General features: G+C 48.5%; 2 protein-coding genes and 1 pseudogene across 2 annotated transcripts in view; 1 reads left to right on the plus strand and 2 right to left on the minus strand.

Moving 5' to 3' along the window:
- Positions 1 to 7,684, minus strand: part of PGD (phosphogluconate dehydrogenase) — a 23,405-nt gene extending 15,721 nt beyond the window's left edge. Inside the window, exons 1-3 of the mRNA XM_023532662.1 lie at positions 7,646 to 7,684; positions 6,485 to 6,607; positions 2,614 to 2,664 (exon numbers count right to left, since the gene is read on the minus strand). Of these exons, the coding sequence (XP_023388430.1) occupies positions 2,614 to 2,664; positions 6,485 to 6,607; positions 7,646 to 7,684 (213 nt within the window). The remainder of the gene's footprint in view (positions 1 to 2,613; positions 2,665 to 6,484; positions 6,608 to 7,645) is intronic.
- On the plus strand, positions 7,256 to 7,375 carry LOC111742143 (annotated as a pseudogene).
- A 453-nt stretch (positions 7,685 to 8,137) lies between the features above and the next one.
- Positions 8,138 to 19,870, minus strand: part of KIF1B (kinesin family member 1B) — a 113,585-nt gene continuing 101,852 nt past the window's right edge. The window contains exons 36-44 of the mRNA XM_023532663.1: positions 19,636 to 19,701; positions 18,110 to 18,255; positions 17,692 to 17,931; positions 16,525 to 16,596; positions 15,419 to 15,540; positions 13,911 to 14,060; positions 13,372 to 13,564; positions 13,058 to 13,176; positions 8,138 to 12,549 (exon numbers count right to left, since the gene is read on the minus strand). Of these exons, the coding sequence (XP_023388431.1) occupies positions 12,507 to 12,549; positions 13,058 to 13,176; positions 13,372 to 13,564; positions 13,911 to 14,060; positions 15,419 to 15,540; positions 16,525 to 16,596; positions 17,692 to 17,931; positions 18,110 to 18,255; positions 19,636 to 19,701 (1,151 nt within the window). The 3' untranslated portion in view covers positions 8,138 to 12,506. The remainder of the gene's footprint in view (positions 12,550 to 13,057; positions 13,177 to 13,371; positions 13,565 to 13,910; positions 14,061 to 15,418; positions 15,541 to 16,524; positions 16,597 to 17,691; positions 17,932 to 18,109; positions 18,256 to 19,635; positions 19,702 to 19,870) is intronic.

Genomic DNA, 19,870 nt, shown 5'->3' on the forward strand with positions numbered 1-19,870 from the left:
TGCGCGGCTGGCTCGGGATCCGGGGCCCGGGCCCAAGGGGGCTGAGACCCCGCAGGCCTGGGATTCTGGGCTCCACGAGGCCGGGCTCGGGCGCCCCCGGGGCCGAGGCGACGTCGGGGGCGGCGCCGCTCTTCGGAAAGTCCCCGGCCGCCCGTGGGCCGTCACTCACTGGGCCATGGCGGCGACGGCAGACCCGGCAGGAGCGAAGAGAGGCGGAGGGAACTGGACTCGCGGCTCGGGCGACCGAGACTGAGGCCCGCGGTGGGGGTCTCCCGAGGCCGCGGCCCCGCCTGCCGGTACTGACCAATCGGAAGGACGGGGTGGAGCCGTGCAGACACGCCATTGGTCCTCCCTGGCGCCTGTTACACCACCCGAGGCAGACGGGCCCGCCCCCTCCCGGGGGGCCGACTCAGGAGAGCGCCGAGCACATCGATGGCACCGCCCCTGCGCTGGCCGCGGCGCGCGGACCGGCGCGGGGAGGCGGGTCCAGGGCCGGCTCCGTCCCGCCCGCCCGCGGCACGGGACACTCAGGGCCGGGGCTGTGCTCCGCGGCTCCGCTCGGGGAAGGACGATGGGGCAGGTTGGGTCGCGCTTTCAGGGTACCAGGCACATGAACGCCTATCGTCCGAGGGTCCCTCGCTCCTTCCTCCCCGTGCTTTGCGCTATGGGGCTCATGGATCGTGTCGCTCAGCTCCGGGCAACGACCGAGGTTTACTCTTCCGGTATTCGGGCAAGTGCCATGGGTGCCAGGAAACGTTGGTCTTCACACGACCCCGTGTGGCCCTCACGCGACCCTGTACGGAAACATAGCCCCTTTTTGCAGGTGAAGAAACAGGCGCAGAGAGAGCAGGCGCTGAATGTACTTGGGGTGTGATGGGCCAGGCTTGGAGGTCGAGTCATTGAACCTCTTCCTGTACAGCTGAGGCAACTGTTACTTATAAAAGTTTCTGGTTTAATTTTTTAAATTGTAAACATCGATGCATATAGCTCACATAAACAAAAGCTCTTTGGGTCCACAATAATTTGAAGTGTAAAGGGTCCTGGGACCAACCGGTTTGAGGACCTCTGATCTAGCCCAGGTATTTTAGACCTGAGGAAACTGGGCTGAGCTGAGACTTGCTGAGTCATATAGTCACTAGAACTGCCCCTCGGGGGACGGGTTAAATGCTCGCCAAGATCCCTCTCAATAAAACCTGGGATTCAGAGAGCCAGCCTCAGTGGTAGGACAGCAGTTATCGAAGTCAGATCAGATGGTTTCTCAAATGATCTAGAATGTCTTTCTTGGGAGCTGCCTGATGGAGAGGTTAGGGAATGAACGGGTTTTGCTGTCCCACTGACCTTATCTCACTCTGGTTCCATTTTTTTCTACCTGTGCAATTTGGGGCAAGTTATTGAATCTGAGTTTCCTCATGTGTTAAACAGGAATGATGAAAATCTCACAAGGTAGCTCTAGGGCTGAAACAAATGGAAACCTGCGTCTGACACTTAGTATCCATATACGAGTTTCTACCTTTTTTATGGGAAGGACTCAGAAGAGATGTAAACGGTGGTGGGAAATAGGACCGAATCAAATTATTGCTCTGAGGCTTCCTTGTGAAACCTGGGAGAGAGACAGAGCACCCCTGCAGCTTTCTGCAAAGCTGACTGGTTCCCACAGTTCCAGCTTAGCTGGTGAAAAAATGATCCATTACTCGAATGGTTTGCTATAGAAAATCTTCCATTTGACCATGACATAGCCATGCATTTGGCATATCTATCTTCCTGATCCAAATACACATCATCTCAGGTGTTTTATCATCTTCCCCATGGTTATTATCTCTGTTCTACACCCCTTCAGGGTGCCCTAAATAGGGTGCACCAGCACGTCTTATTAAAAGTATCATCTCCCCTGCCACCCGAGCAGCTTGATACAATGGCTGGGAACAATGGGCCTCAGTCTGAGCTTGGTTCCACGGGGCTGACCAGTGTGATTTGCAGTATCTCTTACAGAGCAGGTCTGCTAGCACTATTACTTAGTTTTATTTTTTAATCTGGGAATGTCTTTATTTTGCCCATAGTTTCGAAGGATGGTTTTGCTGGATAAAAAATCCTTGGTTGACAGTTTTCCTTTCAGCATCTTGAGCATCTCATTTCAGCGGCTGTGGCTTTCACTGTTTCCACTAATCATACTGTCACTCTCCTGTACACTCTCTTGCTGTTTTTAAAACGTTCCCATTGGTTTCCAGCAGTTTATGATGCGTCTACTTCTGGATTTCTTTGTGATTATCCTACTGGGATTAAGAGTTAGAACTGTAGATTAATGTCCTTCAACACATTAAAAGTTTTTAGCCACTAATTCAAATAAATGTTTTTTCTGGTTTTTCTTTCTCTCCTCTCCTTCTAGAATCCAATTTCACATAGTTGGTACTCTGTTCAGATTCTTTACAACGTTGCTATATAGTAAAAAATATTTACTGTATTTCCTAAATTGCTATATAATTGTTTTTAACTTGGCTTCCTGAGGGTCTCCCTGTGTCTCCTTAACTTAGCTGCCAGCCAATTGGGAGAGATATTGTGCTTAGATACCTGGGCTATGCGTCTGCACGCGCACTGGGAAGTTCATTCACAGCTCACCCACTTCTCAAGTCTGCCTGGGCTTTTACTTTCTGCTGGGCTTTCTGGAGTCTCCCAGTCAGCAAGAATGTGTTGAGAGCCTATCTAGTCCTTCTGCACTCTCATTTCCAGTCTCCCTGTTAAAGTTACGGCTAGTCTGCTGCTTGCCAGAAACCTCAGGCGAGTAAGCTGTGGGTTTTCCCTTTCATTTCTCACCAAGGTTGCCACTTTCAGCTGATAGAAAAGTTACAGGACTACCAGCCCCGGCACCCCCCACAGCCTCCCGCCCCACCAAACACACGTGATCAGGTTTGCCCCCCTGAAGCAAAGCCCTGAGCTGATGAAACAAGTTTTCTTACCAACAGAGAGAAGGCAAGATGGGGAACAGCCCCAGGCAAGAAGTCTGCAGGCTCCCACTGCTCTTACTGAAGCTTTAGTGGTTTTTCCCAAGAATAAATGCTTTTTAATGTGTCTGCCTTTGGTCAATTTCAAAAGCCTTGAAATGTTTTTAGGAATTTTTTCCCCAATTTTATGTTTTATTTTTGCAGCGAGCATTCCACGCCCCCCCTCCCACGGCCACAGTCAGCACTCCACGGCATGGTCCTTTTGTCTGCAGGGAAGGCCCTCATCTTGAGTCCACCAGAGAGTGGTCAGGGTCTGGGGACTTTCACCCAAGGCACTGACACTGAAATAGACCCCATGCGGGGTGCTGCCTCCTCCGGCATTCCTTTCCCAGGCCAGATTGGGCACCTCAGCCTTGTAGAGAATGAGAGATCCAGAAGCAGAAAATGCTGAGAGAAGCTTCAGAAAGGACAAAGGGACTGGAACCTCCCCAAGGCCCTGCTGTTCTCCAGGGGCTTAGTCTGCAGGCTCCTTGCCTGCTGCAGGGTTTCCACTTCCTGTCTGTCCTGCCTCCTTTCCCGTGTTAAAATGAGCTAATGTCTAGGAGAGCTCTTCATAAACCTCAAATTGCTATATGATTCTAAGACGCCATTATCACTCTCACCTAACGTGACAAAGAAACTCAGCTCAGGGAGGCTGATTTTCTCAGCCAGTGCGCGAAAGAACTGAACTTTAACCGAGGTCTACTTAGGGCCGAGCCCAGAGCTCTTTCCTAATCAGATTAGCAGGCCATAATCACGCACACTCACGGACATATCCTCCCAGTGAAATTGGGTATAGCTAGCTCTATATTAGAGCTGTTTAGATGACTTTAAATGGAAAGATAAATTGAAATTGACTTTCAGTGACTAGTTTCGCAGAACAAACAGCACCTGTAGAAATTTTATAGGTGGCACTTTACACAATGGCTCTCTTCAAGAGAGCCTCGGTACCTCCCCCACACCTTTCGACTTTGTTGCAACTATTTCCTCTTTCTGTAGGGTTCTGTAAGGAGAAAAGCCTACCATCAGATTCTATTGCAGCAACAAATTGATTGCTCTGGCCTGAGATTTGTCAAGGGAGAAGTTATGCTGAGTCAATGTGACTAAATATCTGGACACACCCGAGTTACTGTTGAATAGGCTCCTTTTAAAGCAAATGCTTAAACATCAAATCAAATAGCCAATCATTTTTTCTTCTATTTCTAATGTTATATGCTACACAGCGTTCCCACTTCTTGGTTAAGGTGCTAACCACCAGCAAAATTTACTGCTTCCTAGGATTGTTGGAGAACTCCAGCAAATTGGCTTCAAGAGAGCAGCCAATTTGAGATAAGAGGCAAGTCTGCCCTAGAGGTGGACACAGTAAAGCCAGGGCTTCCTAGCGCTAGAGCTTTATGCTGACCTTTAGTTTTTCGAAAATTCTCAAATGCTTGGCTTAGATTGCTTAAGAAAGTCAACACATATTACTATTTATCTGAACAACTTTTGGCCTTGCCGTAACTCCCCAAATCCCAACTGAAGGCATGGGCAGGGAGCGAACAAAAACAGCCCTTCTCTGCAAACCTCCCAGGACTGAACCCTTTGTTTGACTTACATAATAGGGTGTGTAAGTAACACACTAGTTGGGGCAGATTTGAAAATCCCAGCTTTGCCACTTACTTGCTATATAATTCCTGCAACTAAACACAAATGACTTGTTCACATGCTAGTTAGAAAGAACGGTTTTGTAAACACTCAGAGACCACATATTCTAAAGCCAGATAAGCACGTGACATGGTTAGAAAAGCTAAAAATTTAGGACTGTGCCTATGAGGAGTTCATAAGAGAAAGTGGGAAACTCAGCACCCAACCAAAAGCGGAAAGGCAAGGAACATCAGAGAAAAGTAATGTGCTAAATGTGCACGGCACCCTGGGATGCCCCGATGTTCTGCACTGTCAGCTCTGGGAGCGACGTGGAGACTCACAGCGAGGGACCAATCCTGGGTGGGGTCTAGTTGTAGGGGAGAACCAGATTTATAAACACAAATTCTGTTTAAACGAAAAGCACAGTGGAGCTCAGGAAGACATGGCAACCCCTAGACCCGCCTAACTCTAAGACCCCTGAGCCAGTCCCTGGAAGGCAATGCTCAGAAGAGGACCGTGCTGGCTCCTGTCCCTTTGCTGTCTGCTCGACTTTGCGAAGCCTCCTGGGATTGCGGGTGAACTGCGGTGTGCCCCTAGGCCGAGGGCCTACCTCTCCACGGTGCATCCGCTTTAACCCCGCCACCTACACCGGGGTTTGCTCCGGCAAACCCCTTCCCTACCGCCCGGTTCCCCTTCCAATCAGCGGCACACGCTGGGCCAGCTCTTTTCTCTATAACGAAATTCTCTCTGGGCCCCACATCCCCTTCTCTTCTCCCCTTTGCAGTAAAAGCCGTTGAAAGAATTACCTGTACTCATTCCTTCAACCTCCTCTTTCCCTTGAACCTACTCTGGTTAGGCTTTCTTCAGCATCACCCACGAAAATGCTCTGCTCGCTGGACCCCGTTAGGGTAGAGGGGCTGCTGATACCTCCTCCCACGGAAGGAGCTCCCCGTACGCCACTCCTGCTTCTGCCCGCCCCTCACAGACCCCCCGCGGAGAGAAATGATAATCCTGTGAGTTTAGAAGGAGCCCCGAGGCACGGACAGCCTGCCACGTCCTGCCTCTCTCCCAGGGCCTCGCTGCCTCCTAGAACATTCTCTGCGGCTCCTCTAGACTTTTGCTGCTCAGAGTGCAGCCCCACAACAGCAGCACTGATGTCACCTGGAAGCTTACCAGGAATACAGATTCTCAGGCCCCGCAGGGCCTGCTCAGCCAGAACCTGCGTTTCACCGGAGCCCCCAGGTGAGTCTGCCCGGCGCAGGCCGAAGTTGGACGAGCGCCGTTTCCAACCCTCTTTTCTGAGGCTCGGTGGGAGGGACTCCATTTATCCACTGATGCAGCCACAGTGCCTAATCGCATCTTTAACAGTAATAAAGATAAAAATAAGTGACGTTTTGATCTCCCAACTGCCTTATTCTTTTATTTCTGGGTTGGCCCTGAAATTGGGGAAATGCGATGATGTTCACTGATTCCGTCCAAATCCTTAGACCTCCCTGTTGTCAAAACCTGTGGTCACTGCTGTTCTTATTTTAATGTGTCAGCAACACAGTTACCACTCTCTCCACCTGCACACACCTCCTTACTGCTTGCCAGGTGTCACCGTCTCCTCGGCAGGGGCCTCGTCTTTGCTGGGTCGTCCTGTCTCCCGCCCTCCTCTCCGAGCGATCCGAGATACAACCCCCGGTTCTCGCAGCTACGCTCACTCCCCCGACCTCCTTGCCTGGCACCCTCGCCTGTCCCCCTCCACGCTGACAAGTCCCAAATGTCCGCCTCCAGCCCCAGCTTCCCCCCGAGTCCAGCTAGTATACCCAACTGCCTCATCAACTACACTTTCAGGTGGAAACGCTGGTATCTCCAAGTGGACAGGACCAAAATCAAATTCTTACTTCAGTACCGCCCTTAACTGCTCGTCTCCCGATCTTTTCCACCTGAGAAGCTGCCACGCCGTCCTTAGTTACCTGACTCCTCTCCTCCGGCTCCACGTGCAGCTCCTCGGCCGACGGGCAGCTCTGACATGAAGACGAATCTTGAATGCGACCGTTTCTCTGCCTGTACGGCGCTCACTCTAGTGGGACTGCCATCCTCTTCCTGGAGCACTAGAGTAACAATCTCCTATTCTGTGTCCCTTCTTCCCCTTGTCCCCCTCCCCCAGCTGTTTTCCACGCTTCAGTTAAGAATGATCTTAAAAACGAACGGTCACGCGCCGGCTGCACACCGGCGTTCTGGTCCACGACAGACCGCACGCACAGCCCAGGTGTGCGGGTCTGTGTGAGTGCGCTAGCGACCTGACACATTTCTCACAACGATCCCCATCGGTACCAGCGTGACTGTAAGATCATGTGACTCACCTTCCCGATGCCCTTGACTGTCTTCCTACTTCCCTCCAGTGAAGTGAGTTACCTGGGCCCTAATCCACCTGGTCTCTGGCTCCCTTCTGGCCTCGGGGCCCCCGTGCTCTCCCCCTTACTCCAAACGGGCCTCCTCACTCTTTCTGGAACCTACAGAGGACACTGTTGCCTCAAGGAGTTATTTCTCTGCCTGGAGACCTCTTTCCCAGGGGATCTGCATGGCTTACCCATCCCTCATTCAGGGGACTGCTCACATGTCCTCTCCTGAGAGGCCCCATCCCTGACCCGTGATCTAAAATGATGCCTCCTGTCTACGGCCATGCCACCCTGAACACGCCTGATCCCGTCTCATCTCGGAAGCTAAGCAGCATCAGGCTTAGGTTAGTACTTGGATGGGAGACCACCTAGGAAGACCAGGTGCTATAGGCGTAAAAAATAAAAAATAAGGGATTGTAAGCTGACAAGGTCCTTACGATCTGTGAGGTCAACCAAGGGTTACCTCGCCTAAAAAAAAGTAAGTAAGTAAATAAATAAATAAAGTGACGCCTCCTTTCCCGCCCCTTCGTTCGGTCAGCTTTATTTTGCTCTGCGGTATTTACCGCTTGACATAATTTGTGTACCGAATGGTCCCCACTGGAACGGGGGTGGGGGGGCCCACAAGTGCCAGGGTTGGTTCTGTTCCCCGGCGACCTCCCGTACCATCAGCATCCGGCCGCACCGGATGTGTGTGGACTGCATGGCCGCCTTCTGCCTGGATGCTGCTCCTCCCCCACTCTTCGTTTCTCCCTAGACACGCATGAGAGTGGTCCCTGCTCCTGCTCCGCTCACAACGCGAGCTCGTTAAATTAAGCTGACGCGGTGAAACTTTCAACCCCCCCCCCCCCAAACCACCACTGCCACTACAGAATTGCTGGTAAAGTATGTGAGGGGAGAGGCTTTAGGAGAAAAAAAAGACAAATCTTCTACCTAAAATCGCCACTTCCATCCTGGAGAGGAAAGCACTTTCTAAGAAACAGCATCGCATCAGCTTCCTGGTTATGTAATGGCCGCGGTTCTGAATCATCAGAAAGGAGCATGTAGGTAACAGCACTGTGACTCCTGTCCTAAAAAAGCAGCATCTTCGCAAGGCAAGAAAAACCTGTGTACGAAGCCTTCAAAGAGTGCCAGAAAAAATGCACATCGAGAGCCTTCTGATGCACTGGTTGTACCTTTATTATTTTACCTCGTTCACTAATAGTTCTGTGATGCAAGGTTACCATACACAGTTAGATAATGTCTGCATTGCACGTCTAAGGCTATACAGCAGAAGAACCAGAATTAGTACAAATACAAGAACTATATTTACATTCTGTATACTCAAGCTCCAAACATCAGGTATTTACATAATAAAACATGAAAATGAAAATCTGAAATTAATAATGTACATTGTTGCTAATGTGCTCGCCTCCTTCTCTGGGGAGAGATCAGTTTGCAAAGTCTTGGTTCGAAAAGGCCACTTATGCTTCATGGGTTTTGTTGTAGTGCACGAGGATGGTGACAAGGGACTCGAAACCTCAACGGACAAGTACTTTAGAGCCACAAAATCTAAGACGATGCCTTACATGTGAAAAGCTGAGAGAGTCCTCAGGTGAACTGAAGCCAGAATACGCAGCATGAAAAAAATTAACCGGAAGACACGAAAACAACACATGACAGCCAGGGTTTGGCAAGAGACCAACCTCGGCTCAGACTTTCCATCTGAGAGGAGCTGTTTGGCTGTGATTTTTCACATGAAATTTATATCAACTCTAATTTCTTCCTTCAAAAGATCAGAGGCTTTCTTACGATTTTATGGGACTCAAATATGAATTTCATAAATGGCCTTTTGAACAACAAAAGCAGATCATCTCTCGGTTTACTGAGGAAACACAAACCAGTACATTCCCACTTCATACAGCAACGCTCTGGCCACACGCTGGGTGAATCGCGTCTGGCCACGAGGACATCTGCAGTGCGCACGAGTCAGAGTCCTCTTTAAAATACATTCGGCAAACCTTCTGAGAGCAGCAGCAGAATTAGAACTGTTTTTAAGGAACAGGTTAACAATCACATTTTAAAAAGGGAACCGAAAGAGAAAAAGAAAGACCCAAGTGGAACGAACGAAGGAACGAGCCCTGTCACTGTCTGGGGGAGCCGAGCGGGCACAGCACCAGGTGGCAGTACGGACAGGTGCCACGTGCCAGGCCGCTCTCCTCTTCCAGGCCCATGCGCAACTAGTTACAGCTGTATAAATATACAAATACCTTACAAAATTAAATATCCCTGTAAATTAGAGAACGAGCAGCAGGCAACAAAGTCTTTGCTTTGAAACATGTGCCAGGAGAAGTCATTTCATTTTTAGATCCCGAAAGACCTTTCCCAATGATTTAGCTTAGTGTCCTTCATCTTGAAAGAGCTGGAAAAAATTCACTGAAAGTATGAGTATCTCCATAAGTTCGACAAAGATGAAGGGGAAAAAGATATATATATCTATATATGTACATATAAAACGATAGTGGTTTCCTAGTTGGGAAAAATCACTTTCTCTCGCTGCCAACACGTTTTGACCACGTGCTGGATTTCTGGTGCCCGCTCGGCTGCCAGAAGCAGCCCTTCCCTGCAGTCCTGGCTGTGGGCAGGGGCTGGCTGGCCCCGCACGGCCCGGCCTGAGAGCTGACTGACCCCCAGGCAGGTGGGTGCAGGGAAGGGAGCGGGTGAGCACGGGTCCGTGTGGGCTGTGAGTCCACGCTCTGCTCTGGCAGGAGAGAGAAAGATGGGGGAGGAAGGGAGGAGATGATTAGCTTTAACTAGCGCTCACTTCTCCTTAATTTAAGAGTTCTCTTCCTTGTATTTTTTTTTTTTTTTTTTGCTTGTTTAAAGTAGTGCTTTGGGAAAAATAAATTAAAAACCCTCAAAAAGTGGTTTCCTTAAAGGTGAAGTTCGCTCCTCAACTTTCTTGCCACTCTGGCTTCAGCTAAAGCCTCATAAATAGTTCCTGTCATGAGTCCTTTCTGAGAGCTTCAAAGTAGAGATGGGTCTGTCTGAAAAGGGAACATCGACCCTGACACTGTGCTAACTCCAATTTGCAGATGGGGCCTTAAAGAAAGAGGGGTACCAAAAGGGGTTGCCTGTGCCCATCAGCCACCGCAGAGGCTCCTCAGGTGGCAGAGAGCACACCTTCCGAGAACCCCGCTTCCTCACGAGGCCTTCTCACCTGGGCATGTGAGAATCCAGCTCGGCCTGTTCTAGTACCTGACGCCTCCAAAGCAAAGACTTTCCAAGCCATTTTTGTTTGAGTTAGAAGAAAAAGCAAAAGTCATTTCAGTGTATCACGTGATTTCACGCTCCCTCGGCCTTCCTCGCCTTCGTCGCAGACATGGACCCTTCTGTCCAGCTTCCTAACAGCAGCAGCATCCATGATTTAATTCTAAAAGAAACCTTCAAATTTCATCTTTATTTCCCTGAAATTAGATTTAATTCCAGTCCAGGAAGCTGTCTCTAAGCACCGACAGACCCTAGATTTGAGTATACACCAGAAGGGCATATTGTGTCCATTAGACAATGAAGAAACCTCTAACTACGTTAAAAATCTTACATATCACTTAGAAAACAAATAACAATACAGTTAGTGACCTATGTTTTAAGAAGAAAAAAGTTTTTAAAAATCTACTAGAGTTTTCTTGATCACTTTTCCGACAAGGTCACAGCCTGTGATTTCTGTCCTTTCTTCTATTAAGCTCTCTGTGACTCACTTTTCCTCCTCTCTGCAGCCAGTTTTACTGGGTGAAGCTGGGGGCCCTCTTCTCAGAGACGAGTCCACTCAGCACCTGTCCTGCAGAGTGCACGGGCCCTTGCCCTTTGCCACCGGAAGCAAAGTCATCAATTCCTTAGCACCCGAGTCAGCAACCTCAAGGCCAAAGGCCCTGTCTCCACAAAGTGGGAGCGGTCAGATACTTTCCGGAATGCCTGCGGGATGGTCAAACAGGGGACTGTGTGCAGGGGAAGTACAGGATGGTACGAAACAACCCAAGTCGACTGGCAAAGCGAGTGAAGTTAACGCAGGCCTTCTTCCTCCACGTCCTTCCCGTAAAACTCACCGGCAGCTGAGAGAGAAAGAGTATCTTCCCAGCGGCCTCTGGAAGCGGCCTACCCTGTTCTGTCAGAGGAGGAGACTGACCTTTGGTCGGAGGCTCTTCCTTTCTCCTCGGGCAGGGAGACAACCGAGGAGGAAGCTGGACCAGGCAGATAAAGCAACAAAACACCGAGGCCTGGGCTCAGGCGGACCCTCTTTTCTGTCCCAAGATGTCCTTTCATTTTATTTCCAGTGGTGGAGGGGGTTGGTTTTAATCCTGGGATCCAGAAAGCAAAGCCTGCCATGTTTGTTTATTTAAGAATACAAAGGGCAGGCATCACTGATACTTTCAATTTCACAAGGATTATTGAAAATGACCACTGGCTTCAGCAAAGACTTCCAAGTTTATACCTGAAAGCTACATTTCTTTGATCTAAAGAAGCTAATAATCACAAGGTCATTACTCGGTATTACCATAATTATAATAACAATGACCATCAAGTTCCTCATCAGAAGTGAAACACTGCCCTCTTGTGGGACATTTGTGTATGACATCGCACTAATTCCAAACTGAGCCACCGTCATGGCTAAAGCCAAGAACAGACCTGAGAAACTCTGAGAGGCTCCTCCTCCCCCCACCCGCCCCCGCCATGGGAAAAACAGTTCACAGTGAGCGACTGGAAACAGGCTGCTGACCGCCCGCCTTCACGGCCCACCGCCGGACCCTACGATCCTTCGAAACCCACCAGCGATATCCTCAGCTCCTCCCTTCCTACAAGGTCTGCAGCAGCCACCGTCGAGGCTGCTAAAAAGTCCTCTCTTCTCTCCCACTAACCGGAAAGTGCGTAACTGTGTTCTCAACGAGCCCCGATTTCAAGAGACTACGCTCGTCCCATTTCCAAGCTCACCACGACCTTTTCCCTAAATGGAAAACGCAGGGATTAGTGATGGAAAAAGCGACAGAAAGAAAGAAGGTAAGATTTTTTCCTCTCAGGTTCTAAAAAGCTAGATGTCTCCTCCTTTGTCTCTAAGCCACCCAAGAAAAATTAAAGTGATATCACAAATATAGAAAAGAAGAAAAGAATTCTGTTGTTTTGAAAAAAAGACAGATATCCAGAGACAGCGGTACAGACACCAGGGGTGGTAACCATGAGGACGCATCATACAAAAGGAAGCCAAAATACACTAAAAAATAATCTGGAGATTCGCTGGATCCCCTCCGGGTTTTGTTTTTTTGTTGGTTTTTTTCCCCCCTTTTGTTAGGCCACATGCTACTAACAAGGTTCTCAGCACAGGAAAAAAGAAAGAGTACAGAGCAATGGAGCTGGGGAACAGGAGCTAGAAAAAGTGCTGGACGAGGAGGGAAAGTAGTCAGGCCACAAGACTACACACAAGAGTAACCGGCAAGAATCACGAGGGGAATGAGAGGTAACACTTTATCTCTGGAAGGCGAGTGGGGGCGCTCGGCAGTCAGAACTTCGGCTGGCTGGGGCATCTGCGGGAGAGTTTTGACCTGTGGGCGATACAGGAAGAGGCAGGATTAGAACACTGGGCCAGACGGTCCTCCCTCACGGTCTTCCTCCGAGGTTCCCTCCTCAGACTTCTTCCTAAACTGCACTGCAGGCCCCAAACCAACAGGCTGGGCTGTGGTCTTCCCCACCAGGGGACCCTGAGACAAAGCCCCTCACAGGATCTGAGGCCAGGTCACAGGGCCGAGCACTGGCCATTAAGGTTCTCACAGTCTTCCTTTTACTCAGCCCACAGACCCCAGCTGCAGACCCTTGAGAACAAAAAGTCAAAGCCGGAGAGATCGATTGGGAGCAAGTGTGACCGGTCTCCTTAGCTGCTCAGGACGCCAGATGAACCCTCATGGGGAGCTGAGGCCGCATCACTACCCAGAACCACTTACACCGCTGTCCTCCTACTTTAAACCTGTTTGGAACAAGATTTCCTTCCCTGCTTATGCTGCTGTCATTGGGACCCAAAGCCCCAGAGGGGAAGGCAGCACGGGGACCTCTTACCGTATTGTGCCAGCAAGAAGGGGGTTAAAGGCATATAACCAGTCGTTCATGTCTTTGTCATTAAGAGCCTGCAAAAGGACCCCACGGTGCTTCGTGCATACGGCAAAGGTGTTAGGCGTCTGAAAGAGATACAGGTAGATGAGAAAGTTACAACCAATGCGGACCAGCCTGCCACATTCATGGGGCAGACAGCACTTCGCACTGCAGGCTCAGAGGCCAGCTATATAGGAGACGCCGCCCCACACAACAGAGCCCAGAACTCAAATAGGAAGGGCTTGCGTGGCGATGAAAAGCCAAGAGAGGGCAGGACTGACCTTCAGCATGGCCTGCTGGTCCTCGCTGTATTCCACCTGCGCTGTGGACAGGTTAATGATGCCACGCTCCACTGGATCTTTGTCACTGTTATAGATGAAGACATAAGGGCGACGGACCACAACGAAATGTTTAGCCCAGTTGCTGGAAAGCGGCTCCTTGAACTGCAGGTACCCTTTCTTAGAAACCACTGAGCTAAAACGAGATGGTAAGAGAGGGGTTAGTTTCTCACAAAAAGAAAAGTGATCATGAGCTGAAGGCCAGCGAAATATGTCTCCCCTAGGCCAAGTCTTTAGTATGAACAAAACAGGAGAACGATCTGTTTGGCCTAGAACCTCATCTGCCAAAGTAATATGGCAAAAGAGCACAAAGCGCCATGGGAACAGGCTAGGCCGCGTGGGGGTGCACCACAGTATAGCTGGGGCAGAAGCCAGGGCCCGCTGTCACCCCGACCCATTTGAATTAGACAGCGATGGAGACCTCAACACATTCCTGCTGATTCATCTTTTACACCCAGCACCTCTGGTCGATAAGTACTCACCCTGGTCTAATTTCTTCAATATCTGGAACAAGATTGAGAAATTCATTCTTTCCCGCTCGGGCCAAATAGGGTGTTTCCACCACTGGGACAATCTGAAACTGCTCGAATTCTGGGCAGGGACTGGAGGCCCGGGAATTGGCTTCTGGGGTCCTTTGAAAGAGAGAGGTCGGGGTCAGAGAGCTTCAGTAAGGTCAGCACGTGCCGCGCTGTCGGTTTCAGAGAGCTCGGTGAGAAGACGAGCGGGCATCGGGAGCCTAATTCCAAATTCAACTGCTGTCACCCTTCAGAGGTCACAAAAGGAAACTGGTCACTGATGACAGAGTCACTCAGTCCTTCTTCCTGTCCTGAAGCCCTCTGAACGGAAGTGTCTGGAGTATGAACTCCTTTCTCTAGGTTTCTATTTAGTCCCGAGCTCACACGTAGGGCAGTGGCTCTTGAAGTGTGGTGGGCGACATCAGCTGCACCCAGAAACTTGGTAGACATTCACATTCCCAGGCTCCAACCCAGACCTACAGCATCAGAAACCGTGGGCGAGGTTCAGCCACCTGTGGTTGAACGAGCCTCCCAGGTGATACACACTGCGGTCTGAGACCCTCTTCCTAAGAGACCGGCAGAGAAAGCGAACATCTGGGAGGAACCCCAGCTCCTGCGTGACCAAGGTGCAGAGCTGCCCCACCGGCCTGGCCCAGCCCGGGCTGTCGCGACAGAAGTAACCACTGCGTCTGTACTGTCAGTTATCCTTGGAGAGCAGCTGAAGCCCAATTAACTGTTTCATCAATTCCAAAAAGCCCTTTCTTAAAAATACCTTACCATTTCTCAAATTGGGATGCACCTTACAATTGATGGTATGTTGCCTTATAGTTGGCAGTACTTTTTCTTAGTGGAACATAAAGTCACATCTTACAGTTGCTGGCATCCTAGGTTTACTTAAATAACCTGGTTGTGTTATTTCCCCCATCACGTTCAGCTGTGTCAGGGTTGGTACATAAGACAGACAGCTGGACAGTAACTGGCGGTTCTGACAGGTGCGCATAATGAATGGTGACAGGGCAAAGGAGTCTGACAGCGCACTGCAAAGAAGTGACGAATTCAGGGAACCTAGACCAGATTGGTCTCTATTATTCTTACCGATATTATTTCGTGTGTCTTCAAAATATTTTTTTTTCCATAAGAGTTTCAAAATATTTTCCCCAAGATGGGGCTCTCCTGTGCCTGATGTGACTGAGGAGACGGGCAGCGTGGGAAGGGAAGGACGTTACTCCCTTTCGTCTGAGCAGAAAGGGTTCAAGAAGGGGAGCCAGTGGTCTGATGCCGAAAGTCAGGGAGACAGGCTGTTAGAAGATGTCAGCAGCACGCCCCCAGTCACCACAGTATTTAGAAAAGGCTTCTACGCATTTCCGAATGCCCCCAGGAGGGGGTGCTGCCCTCGAGGTGAGAATCACTGAGCAAGAAGGGGCATGTCCCTTGGTTCTTAGATTAGCTTCTCTTGGTGACATCTGGGTACTTACTTTTGATCCAGAGAGCTGCTCCTGGAGTCTACCAGCGACGGGCAGGTGGACGAAGGGGTGAGGGTAGCACTGCTGAAACTGGACACGGAGGGATCCCGAGCGATTGGGGAGACATCAGACAGCTGGAGGCAGACAGAACAGAGCGAGTGAGAGGCAGACCACCACAGCTGCCTCTGCGATAAGGAGCTTTGACAACCAGGGACCTCACTTTCGTAAGTCTTCTGCTTCAGGGTGATTCAAGAAAATAAGTTTTACAAATTCTTTATGGCCTGAGTGTCACATTAGGAATCTAGACATTAACGAAAGGCGCGAGGCTGGCTTTTTATATGGCTACTCCCCTCCTGAATTAATTGAATGATCCTGTCTATATGAGCTGAGCACTTAGAACAACAGACACTGTTCTAAGAATATGGCAGAGGCTGTGACCTCCTGAAGCTTACATTCTAGGTGCAAAAGGCAGACAATAAACCAATCAGCAAACATGTTACGAAGTGTCAGATGGTGATAAGTTCTACAGCAAGAAATGAAGCAGGGAAAGAGGTTAGAAAGTTTCAGGGAGCTGTTGGCTTTACACAGGGTGGTTAAGGAGGCAATATTTGAACAGAAAAATGAAACACATAAGAGAGAGCCAATCGTGGGAACATCTGGAGGAAGACTATTCCGGGCACAGAAACAGCAAGGGTGCAAAGACCCCGAGGCAGGAGTGAGTTTCCAGTATCTTAAGGAACAGCAAAAAAGGTCAAGATGATTAGAATAGAGTGAATGATACAGCAGTTCTTTAAAGTGTTCACTTCACTCTTTGTGGGAGGCAAGAGAATTTTATGCCACCGAGAACCTCAGGACTTCCTGTGCCCTGTCACACAATAACACATCACCCCGTACAGAATATTCTCCAAGGGAATTAGGGAAAAGCCAAAACAGTTCTCATCTGATAATCACTCAAAGAGACATGGAGAAATACTTTTATCTTCAGCAGTCAGTGTTCTGACTCAGAAAAATTAAATACGAGAGCAGATACATCATATATTCTCAAATAACCACGCTGTGCCCATCTCAAGCCATCTAAATGCAGCACAAGCTGGGGACAGGAAGTCTAAGATGCTTACCTTACAGTCACTGATGCTGCCGTGCACCTGGCTGAATTCTCGGTTGAAAGTGTGGGTGAGAAGCTGCAGGCACTAGGGAAGAGAGAGAGAGAGAGAAGCGTAAGTTCCAGTGGCCAAATGAAACCCCGGATGTAAGGCAGGAAGGGATGACAACAAGCCTAAGACCTTCCGTGGGGCAGAGATGGTGCCCAAACAGCTCTAGAAATTAACTAAGCACATAGCAAGGAAAGCCTGGTGTACGCCAATGAAGAAGATAAATAAGTCACTAAAAAAAGCATCGTCAAGTCAAAAATGAATACCACGAACACCACTATTCGGAAGTGCTTAAGAATGCAAAGGCTTCGTTTTCATTCTTGATTCACCCTGGCACTGAAGGCATGGAGACTTCGGGAAGGACATACTTTCCTAAATCAACTAGAAGACCATTTATTCAATTATTGAAACGAGAGACACGAACTCCCTCTCATTTCTGTTTTTGTTGTGAGCCAGCTGCCCAGACACCACCTGCCTGGGCATCGTCCTCAACCCCCGACTCCCCAGCCTTGGCGACAAGAGGGCTGATTCTACTTTCCAGATCTCTTCCGTGATGCTCCTTCCTCTTGGGCCCACCTTAAAAACCCCACCTTAGTTAAAAACCTTTATCATTTCCATCTGGATCACTGCAATAAAGACTTCTGTCTCTAGTCTATCTCTTCACCACAAATCCATCCTCTTCACTGCTTCTGGAGAAGTCTTTCTAAAACATAAATATCTATTTAAAATATGTCCACATCACCACTAGGACACTCTAAACCCTCTAGGGTAGTGCACAGAGCCTTCGCAATGTGGCCCTGGCCCGCCTCCTGTCCCTCTCCCCCAGGACTCCCTAACACTGATCATGCCAGGCACGCGGGCGCCCCTGTGGGCACCCTGCTACACACCAGCCGCCCCTGTGCAGGTCTCTCCTCTGGCGCCCACAGGCTTTGCACATTCTCCGCCATTATATGCTAGTCACCCACTTGTCTGTAAGCTTATTAAAGGTACAAATGGAGTCTTATTAATTCCAAAATCATAGTGTTAGTGTTAGTGCATGCCTTAAAACAGAGGTCCTTAAAGGTGAAATTAAAAAGCGGACAGACCAGCCTAGTCTCACTGGGAAAACGCTCGGCCATAGGAAGGGGGTCGCACCTTGGTAGCCAGCTCTTTCTCTCGATCCACCAGGCTTTCGATGTCTGCTGAGTCGTAGCCACTGCTCTCACTGGGTGTGATGGCGCTTTCAAAGGTGGTGGTTGAGATCTGGGAGGAGATGCTGGTGGAGGTGCTGAGGGTCCCACTGCTGAGGCTGGGGGACAATGAGTCGCTCAGGGATTTGGGGATGCTGTCACCAAGTCTCTCACGCAGCAGCAGGAAGTGGCGGGTTTTCTCCACCTAAGATGACCAACACTACTGCGTCAGTGAACACAAAGCTCATTACGATTTTAACAAGTACTACACCGCAGCGTGACCGCGAACTGCAAAGCCAGGGTCACAGAGAGGAGGTGAGCAGGTGACTGATACTTTGGGAATCCTGCCCGAGTTGGTCTGGGCGCCCCTGGCCCTGGCATACCTCGTGCAGGAGCTCCAGCTTCTCCAGCTCCCACTGGTGCTCAAGGATAAGGCTGTCCCCACGGGGCCGCCAGCCGGCTAAGTTCTCCTCTCCCCGCACGTACGCCACTGACGTATCCAAGATTTTTCTTCTCCTCCTCTGCATGCCTGAGACAAGAAACAATTCTTTTTTTAAGAGAAAAATCCAATTCCAATTCTACCTAAAACTGAATTAATAATTCACATGTATGGCAAACTAAGACAGTTTGGTCTCAAGATACATGAGATTTTGTAAAGAACAATCGTCCCTTTTTTCTTAAAGCAACTCTAAATTGCTTTTAAAACTGAGTTTTATGTTCTTTGACAAGAAGACTACACAGAAACTTGAGAACATGCCGAAGTCATTATGTTCGTGAAAATATACAGGAGATTAAGTAGTCTGTATACTCTGATTCCAAACATATAAAAACACACCTGTATGAAAAATGTGGGCCAGGACTACACACCCGCACGCACATAGATGCCCACATTTTAGTAGTGCAGTTAGAATGGCAGATGACATATGGCTTTAGCCCCCATCATTTCTCATATATTTTAAAGACGTTATATTGTTTTTACATGTAAAAGTCATAAATTTATGTTAATTTAAAAAATTCCTTAAGATGCCATCTGGACACTAAAATTAGCTGCTACTGGGGTTTAAATTCATACTTGGTCTTCTTCATTTCTTAATTTTTTAAAAGATTTTTATTTATTTTTTTATGATGACATTGCTTAACGGAATCCAATAAGTTTCAGCTGTACACTTTAACAGGAAGGCATATATATATTTACATTGTGTGTTCACCTTCCATAGTTAGATTTCTTTCTGTCACCATGTTATTTGACTCCCTTTACCCATCTACCTCTCCCCAACCCCAGTCTAGTTTTTAATCAAAATATTTCCTGTGTGCCCTGACTTTATTCCATATATGTTCTCTAAAATGATTCACACTCACGTTAATCAAATTTTTTTTAAAACCCTGACTTTTGTTCATGTTCCAGTTTACAAACATAAAAATGCAAAGTGCTGCTTAAGGCCACTGAGCTGGAAGGACAACAGAAGCCCAAAAAGACATCAAGAAGGACACGGAACAAGTCAACTTAATAATTTCTGTTTCTAGGGCACAGGAAGTTGAAATTCTAGTTTGACAGGACCTGCAAAGTCAGACTGCCAAGTTATCTTTGGGGCTAAGGTGGAGAGGGAAATGGTTATGAAGATCTCCAAGCCAAATTCATTCTAATACACTCGAATTTTTTATAATATTCCAAAGCCCAGTAACACTTTGTTTGATTAAAGTTGTTATAATTGTATTGTACGCCACAAACCCAACAGTGTTGCAACTCGGAAAAAGATAGTTCCCATCACCAAAAACCTGGTTTGTAAAATATGTCTTGTTTCTAAAAAATTTTATATCTATCCTACGTGGGTAGGATACATTTCTGCCATAATAATACTCCAAACATAGACAAAGACAACCATCACCTTCCTGATTCGTGAGCGCTTACCTGGACTACCTGTGTCTGCCATTTTGCATAAACTGAGTTCATAAATTCCACTGACTCGATTGCTGTTTGAATTAAAACAAACAATTCGTTAATTTTTTTGCAGCACAAAAACAGGACAATCTCAATTCTCTCTACACTGTCTCCTCTGTAGGGACTGCAAGCCATCCTCAAATGGAACTATCTTATTTCTTTTCCTATTCTGAACTTAAGTGTATTTTTTCCTAGAAGAAATCTG

The sequence above is a fragment of the Pteropus vampyrus genome, unplaced genomic scaffold (genome assembly GCF_000151845.1).
Source record: "Pteropus vampyrus isolate Shadow unplaced genomic scaffold, Pvam_2.0 Scaffold86, whole genome shotgun sequence".
NCBI lineage: Eukaryota > Metazoa > Chordata > Mammalia > Chiroptera > Pteropodidae > Pteropus > Pteropus vampyrus.